This window comes from Chrysemys picta, unplaced genomic scaffold (genome assembly GCF_011386835.1).
Source record: "Chrysemys picta bellii isolate R12L10 unplaced genomic scaffold, ASM1138683v2 scaf1021, whole genome shotgun sequence".
Classification (NCBI taxonomy): Eukaryota; Metazoa; Chordata; order Testudines; family Emydidae; genus Chrysemys; species Chrysemys picta.
Window position 1 is genome coordinate 3,622 of NW_027053728.1, and position 7,729 is coordinate 11,350.

General features: G+C 52.6%; 1 protein-coding gene across 1 annotated transcript; it reads left to right on the forward strand.

Moving 5' to 3' along the window:
- Nucleotides 1–745: 745 nt before the first annotated feature.
- Nucleotides 746–7,729, forward strand: LOC101934320 (uncharacterized; the record flags this gene model as incomplete). Its single annotated transcript, XM_065579914.1, has 3 exons — nucleotides 746–3,272; nucleotides 4,962–6,370; nucleotides 6,466–7,729. A coding segment is annotated over one exon (2,202 nt), but the record flags the coding sequence as incomplete, so codon positions are not given.

The following is a 7,729-nucleotide window of genomic DNA, read 5'->3' on the forward strand; positions in this document are numbered from 1 at the left end:
AACTCCCTGTCCTGAGCCCCCTGCCGCACCTCTCCTGCACCCCAACTCCCTGTCCTAAGCCCCCTGCCACACCCTGCTCCCCAATCCCCTGCCCTGAGCCCCCTCCTGCACTCCGCACCCCTCCTGTACCCCAAGCCCCTTCCCTGAGCCCCCTCATACATCCCACACCCTCCTCTGTCCCAGTCCCTTGCCCTGAGCCCCTTCCTGCACACTGCACCCCTCCTGAACCCCAGCCCCCTGCCCTGAGCCCCCTGCCGCCCTCTGCCCCCTCTTGCACCTCAACCCTGAGCCCCCTCATACATCCCACACCCCCTCCTCTGCCCCCCAATCCCTTGCCCTGAGCCCCTTCCCGCACACAGCACCCCCTCCCACACCCAGCCGTTTATGATGTTCGCCTTTAAAAAAAGAAAAAAAATTCCCTGGGTGCACACCCTAATGCAATGTGCTGCGCACGCCTATGGTCCTTACCTCCTGGTCAGAGCGTCCCATTTTCCATCACTGCAACCAAACATGTCTCCACATGCCCAACTTGCTGATGAGTCTGTGTTGGAATATCTGAATGGAACTCTCACCTCAGGTCGTTTCAGAGAGATTTTTGCAAAAGCAGCAGGAAGATTTCCCAGATTGCCACCTTGCCGTTCCCTTCAGAGACACTCGAGGCTTGAAAACCCCTTGGGGCCACCTGAAATCTCTCCCTTCGTTCTGACATTAGAGGAAAATTATACACATCTTTTTTCTTGCAAAGGCGCCACGGGTCTCTGACCCAAGGCACTGCATCTCTAGCAAGCCAGGCTTGCTAGTCTCTAAGGCGCCACGGGTCTCTGACCCAAGGCACTGCATCTCTAGCAAGCCAGGCTTGCTAGTCTCTAAGGCGCCACGGGTCTCTGACCCAAGGCACTGCATCTCTAGCAAGCCAGGCTTGCTAGTCTCTAAGGCGCCACGGGTCTCTGACCCAAGGCACTGCATCTCTAGCAAGCCAGGCTTGCTAGTCTCTAAGGCGCCACGGGTCTCTGACCCAAGGCACTGCATCTCTAGCAAGCCAGGCTTGCTAGTCTCTAAGGCGCCACGGGTCTCTGACCCAAGGCACTGCATCTCTAGCAAGCCAGGCTTGCTAGTCTCTAAGGCGCCACGGGTCTCTGACCCAAGGCACTGCATCTCTAGCAAGCCAGGCTTGCTAGTCTCTAAGGCGCCACGGGTCTCTGACCCAAGGCACTGCATCTCTAGCAAGCCAGGCTTGCTAGTCTCTAAGGCGCCACGGGTCTCTGACCCAAGGCACTGCATCTCTAGCAAGCCAGGCTTGCTAGTCTCTAAGGCGCCACGGGTCTCTGACCCAAGGCACTGCATCTCTAGCAAGCCAGGCTTGCTAGTCTCTAAGGCGCCACGGGTCTCTGACCCAAGGCACTGCATCTCTAGCAAGCCAGGCTTGCTAGTCTCTAAGGCGCCACGGGTCTCTGACCCAAGGCACTGCATCTCTAGCAAGCCAGGCTTGCTAGTCTCTAAGGCGCCACGGGTCTCTGACCCAAGGCACTGCATCTCTAGCAAGCCAGGCTTGCTAGTCTCTAAGGCGCCACGGGTCTCTGACCCAAGGCACTGCATCTCTAGCAAGCCAGGCTTGCTAGTCTCTAAGGCGCCACGGGTCTCTGACCCAAGGCACTGCATCTCTAGCAAGCCAGGCTTGCTAGTCTCTAAGGCGCCACGGGTCTCTGACCCAAGGCACTGCATCTCTAGCAAGCCAGGCTTGCTAGTCTCTAAGGCGCCACGGGTCTCTGACCCAAGGCACTGCATCTCTAGCAAGCCAGGCTTGCTAGTCTCTAAGGCGCCACGGGTCTCTGACCCAAGGCACTGCATCTCTAGCAAGCCAGGCTTGCTAGTCTCTAAGGCGCCACGGGTCTCTGACCCAAGGCACTGCATCTCTAGCAAGCCAGGCTTGCTAGTCTCTAAGGCGCCACGGGTCTCTGACCCAAGGCACTGCATCTCTAGCAAGCCAGGCTTGCTAGTCTCTAAGGCGCCACGGGTCTCTGACCCAAGGCACTGCATCTCTAGCAAGCCAGGCTTGCTAGTCTCTAAGGCGCCACGGGTCTCTGACCCAAGGCACTGCATCTCTAGCAAGCCAGGCTTGCTAGTCTCTAAGGCGCCACGGGTCTCTGACCCAAGGCACTGCATCTCTAGCAAGCCAGGCTTGCTAGTCTCTAAGGCGCCACGGGTCTCTGACCCAAGGCACTGCATCTCTAGCAAGCCAGGCTTGCTAGTCTCTAAGGCGCCACGGGTCTCTGACCCAAGGCACTGCATCTCTAGCAAGCCAGGCTTGCTAGTCTCTAAGGCGCCACGGGTCTCTGACCCAAGGCACTGCATCTCTAGCAAGCCAGGCTTGCTAGTCTCTAAGGCGCCACGGGTCTCTGACCCAAGGCACTGCATCTCTAGCAAGCCAGGCTTGCTAGTCTCTAAGGCGCCACGGGTCTCTGACCCAAGGCACTGCATCTCTAGCAAGCCAGGCTTGCTAGTCTCTAAGGCGCCACGGGTCTCTGACCCAAGGCACTGCATCTCTAGCAAGCCAGGCTTGCTAGTCTCTAAGGCGCCACGGGTCTCTGACCCAAGGCACTGCATCTCTAGCAAGCCAGGCTTGCTAGTCTCTAAGGCGCCACGGGTCTCTGACCCAAGGCACTGCATCTCTAGCAAGCCAGGCTTGCTAGTCTCTAAGGCGCCACGGGTCTCTGACCCAAGGCACTGCATCTCTAGCAAGCCAGGCTTGCTAGTCTCTAAGGCGCCACGGGTCTCTGACCCAAGGCACTGCATCTCTAGCAAGCCAGGCTTGCTAGTCTCTAACGTGTGTGCCTTTCAGCCAAGTCCATCCTGGGAATCCTGGGCCAGACGCCCTGGATTCCCCTTTTCCAGTCTCCCAAGGCAGACTGCCAGCCTCCAGCCACCTGACCTGGGACACTCCCCTTGATGCCCCTCCTCCTTCTTGGTCTCACTTCGCAGGCCAAAGGTGTCACCTGGCCGCACCCCCCTCCTGGGTCTCAGGTTACATAGATGCAAATAGCTGGGCAGTCTCACCTGCCCTGAGGGCCTCCGCAAAATCACACTCCCAATTCCCACCAGCTAAGTATTGGTGCATTACACTGGGAAACTAAGGTACACACAGTATTAGGACAGGACAGTAAGACTCGCACGCAACATAACAAGATAAATAAAACCCCACTTCGTCATATCCACAGAACAAACTACAGCCTGCCTGGGATGGGCCCTTCAAGGTCATCGAACAGCTGAATGAGGTAAACTATGGAGTGAAACTGTCTAACTGGGCTCACAGCCACTGGGTGTACCATGTCAACGTGATGAAGCCATACTTTGACAGGGAGAATTTGGTACTGGCCATCTGTGGCCAGCGGGAGGAGCAGGAAGATGACCCACTCGTGGATCTATTCCCTGAGACGGGGCCGGCCCTTCGCCGGAATCAATTCCCCTCTCAGATCAGCTTACCCCTGCCCAGTAGGCTGAGATCCGAGAGGCGCTGCTCTCCAACGAGCCTGGGCTCAGTAACCTGGCTGTCCACCAGGTGGCGACAGGAGCCCACCCCCCGGTAAGATGCTCCCCGTTCCAGGTCACTGGGAAAAAAGCCCAACCTGGAGAGAGAGGTCAAGGACATGCTGGCTATAGGGGTGGTCCAGCTGTCTTCCAGCCCTTGGGCCTCTCCCGTAGTGTTGATCCCCAAGAAGAACGGGTCAATCTGGTTTTGTGCGGATTACCGGAGGCTTAATGCCATCACCAAGTTCGATGCCTACCCCATGCCTAGGCCTGATGATCTTCTAGACGGGACGGGGAGGTGGGGGTCGTTATCTCACTACTATGGATCTCACCAAGGGCTACAGGCAAGTACCTTTTGGATCCGGATGCTGGGCAGAAATCTGCTTTTATCACCCCTCTGGGGTTATAAGAGTTCCTGGTCCTACCTTTTGGGCCAAAATGGGGCACCTGCCACCTTCCAGCGCCTGGTGGACCAGTTACTCATTGAGATGGAGAATTTTGCCTTGGCATATAGTGATGATATCTGCATTTTTAGCCAGACCTGGGAGGACCATGTGGCCCAGGTTAAACAAGGACTGAACTGGCTCCAGGACACAGGTCTGCCTATAAAAGCTGGGAAGTGCAAAGGTGGTGGTGGGGTGGCGGGAGTTGTGAGAGATGTCAGACCTGGGCCACAAAATGGGGGGCGGCTGCCTAAAGCCAGAGCCGGCTCAGGTGGAGGTGATCAGAGATGGGCCCGTTCCCCAGATTAAAAAGCAAGTCCAGGCTTTCATTGGGATGGCGGGCTACTACCGGAGATTCGTTCCCCACTTTAGCTTCATAGCCACCCGAATCACTAAGGTATGTAAGAAGGGAAATCCAGAGAAGGTGGTCTGGACCACGCAGTGGCAGAGGGGTCTCTGTGCTCTGAAAGAGGTTCTGGTCAAGGGCTCGGTGCTGGCAAAGCAGGACTTTGACAAGCTCTTTCTGGTGTTCACTGACGCTTCAGAAGAGGGCTGGGTGTGGCGCCAATGCAGATTGAGGGAAAGGGGGAGAGACATCCCATCGGGTATGTGAGCAGAAAGCTGCTGTCCCAGAAGCAGAACTCTCCAGCCATAGAAAAGGAATGCCTGGCCAGGGCGGCTGGGCCTTAAAAAGCTGCAGCCATATCGCTTTTGGTGGGCTTTCCGCCAGGCCCGAGGGGGGCGCCCGCCGATGGCCGCCAGGCCAGAGGGGGGCGCCCGCCGATGGCCGGTTTCCGAAAGATGGTGCTCAGCTAGTGAGGGTCTAATTCTGCCCGAAGAAACCACAAAGGACTGTCTTGGACCTAAATATCCAGACTGTCTGCAGATGCGGAAAGGAACCGTGTATCAGTAGATTACACTGAGTTTGCGTGCGGGACATGGCATTGTCGGTTCTCACTTACCCACGCCTTGTGCTCTATCTCTCTGTTTCAGACATCATGAAGCACAAGTGGAGAAGAAGGAAGTGTCAGGAATGCCATACACGGAGGAGAAAAGAAGATGAAGGAAAAGGAAAGGAACTCTGGGCACAGTAACCAACCTCAAATCAGGCCTCAGGTCATGTAATTAGACTGTAGGGGAATCTCGAGCCTCTTAATACCTTGAGCAGCGTGACCGCCCTGTAAGCCGTGTCGCGGTCTGTGCTATTGTGTCGTTTTGACATTCTGCTCCGTTATCTGGCTATTGACGGTGACTGCCCTGTCATCAGGGTGCAAGTCACCTCCCCCTGTCTTTGGAGGGGCATTGAGCTCTTTGTTAAACTGAGCAATGTGACCGCCCTGTAACTGGGGTCTGGGTCTCTGCCCTCTTGCTCATTTGGCTTTACGCCGTGCTCTGCCCCATTAGTCAGCGTGACAACCCTGTAATTAGAGTCCATGTCACAAGCCTCTCTAGGATGGGACATATCGAGCTCTTTGGTACTTTGACAGCTTGACCTTCCTGTAATTCAGGTTATGGTCTCTCCTCTTTGGCTAATGCCAGCGACCACCCTGTAATCAGGGTACAGGTTGCATCTCGCTTTTGAAATCTGGGTAATTAGAATCATTTCCATTACGTGGGCAACTTGACCTCCCTGTAACTAGGGTTTGCGTCTCCGAGGCCCTTTGGGTCTCCGTTATAGGGTTGGTGAGTGTGACTGCCCTGTAATCAGGGTGCAAGTCACCTCCCCGTGACTTTGGAGGGGCATTGAGCTCTTTGTTCAACTGAGCAATGTGACCGCCCTGTAACTGGGGTCTGGGTCTCTGCCCTCTTGCTCATTTGGCTTTACGCCGTGCTCTGCCCCATTAGTCAGCGTGACAACCCTGTAATTAGAGTCCATGTCACAAGCCTCTCTAGGATGGGACATATCGAGGTCTTTGGTACTTTGACAGCTTGACCTTCCTGTAATTCAGATTATGGTCTCTCCTCTTTGGCTAATGCCAGCGACCACCCTGTAATCAGGGTACAGGTTGCATCTAGCTTTTGAAATCTGGGGGATTAGAATAATTTCCGTTACGTGGGCCGCTTGACCTCCCTGTAACTAGGGTATGCGTCTCCGAGGCCCTCTGGGTCTCTTGGCCTCGTGCTGTCTTCTCAGCCTGCTGCCAACGACCGCCCTGTAATCAGGGATCCGGTCTTTGCCCTCTAGTCTCTTGGCACTTGGCCAAATGCAGACACTGCTCTGAATGAGCACCCTGTAAACAGGGTACAGGTCTCATCTGCTACTATTTCTGGCGCCCCCATGAGACTGTGTCCAGAGTTCCGGCCCTTCCGACAGCGCTTCCAACTTGCCTGGAATTCTGCAGCCAAGTCTCCTGCTTTCTACTCACTTCTTGGACTCTTGGAGACCTGACATGCTATTGGTGGTAAGATCCGAAAGGGAGTGTCCGGGGCGGTTTTGGACCGTTGTCGAAATCGGTTCTCATTTACACACGCTTTTTGCTCCCTCTCTCTGATTCAGGCATCATGAAGCAGAAGTGGAAAAGAAGGAAGTGTCAGTACCATGGCATAACTGTGAATCTGAAATGCATGGACCTTAAACACTCAAGTTGTATAGAATTATAACTTCCTATTATTAAGAAATCATCATTTCCTACTGGAAGTGCAAAGATGTGACTTAAGGGAAGGTATACATTTGAATCCTCCACTCCCCTCCAATTCTCCTCCCAAAACTCTTCAAATAAAGTTAAGGTTCAGAAAATTAACATTTACTCCAGGTAACGCCTAACTTGTGTATTTCTCACACATTTCTAAAAGGAAGCAAACAAAACTAAATGTTTTGGCAACTGGCAGTTACTCTCCGCACTTCACAACTTTCAAACACCTGCTCTACTTAAACGGTCACACCAACCAAAGTGTACCACACATTCAAAATTAACTTTGCACCTATTGTGTCAGAAGTGAGTGTTTTTAGTAGTTGTGTCCATTGGTGGAAGTGGCAGTAGTGGTGTTTTAGTAGTCCTTTACGCTTACTGAATTCAAAGGATGATGATGTGGATGTTTTAGGTAGGTATTTTTCTGTTAAGTCTTGGTATTTGGGTAGAGGTGCAGTATTTTGTGATTATGACTGTTTTTCTGGTATTGGTTTAGTGTGAATTGTTGGCAATTCTAGATGTTTTTGTATCCGTACATTAGTAGATGTATTTAGAGGGCAAAGCTGAGGTTGCCTGTTTGGTGCAATTTAATTGGTGTGAAAGTTAATTTCGGGTAGGTGTTTGAAAGCACTGAGGTTTGAATTTTTAGCTCAACAAGGATGCAGGACCCACCTGGCTACCTCAGTTCTTACTGTCATTCCTAATTCCAAAATCTTGGATGAAGATGACCAGGCAGAATAAAGATATCTCCAGAGACTTTCAAGAGGGTAGCATTTCTGCAGCTTTAGGGGATCCCTTAAACCTTATTGAGCTTTTCAAAGTGTAATAATTGTGGGAAACTTCTACTTCTGCCAATTCCGTGTTGAACAATGACCTGTATTAAAGGACTTACACTGGGTAGTTAATTCTGTTCTGTATTAAGATGATTTTGCTAAAATCGCCGCTTTCTGATGTGTGAAATGAATGATCTAGCTCTGATTATACCTATTTGATAAAAGTGTGATAACGACCCCATGTTAAATGCATGGATTGAACTTTGATTGTCATATCACATTGCTTTGCTTTCTGTAACTCCTTATTTATGAATGTATTTGTTACTATTTATGTAATTCAATTAATAAAATGTATACA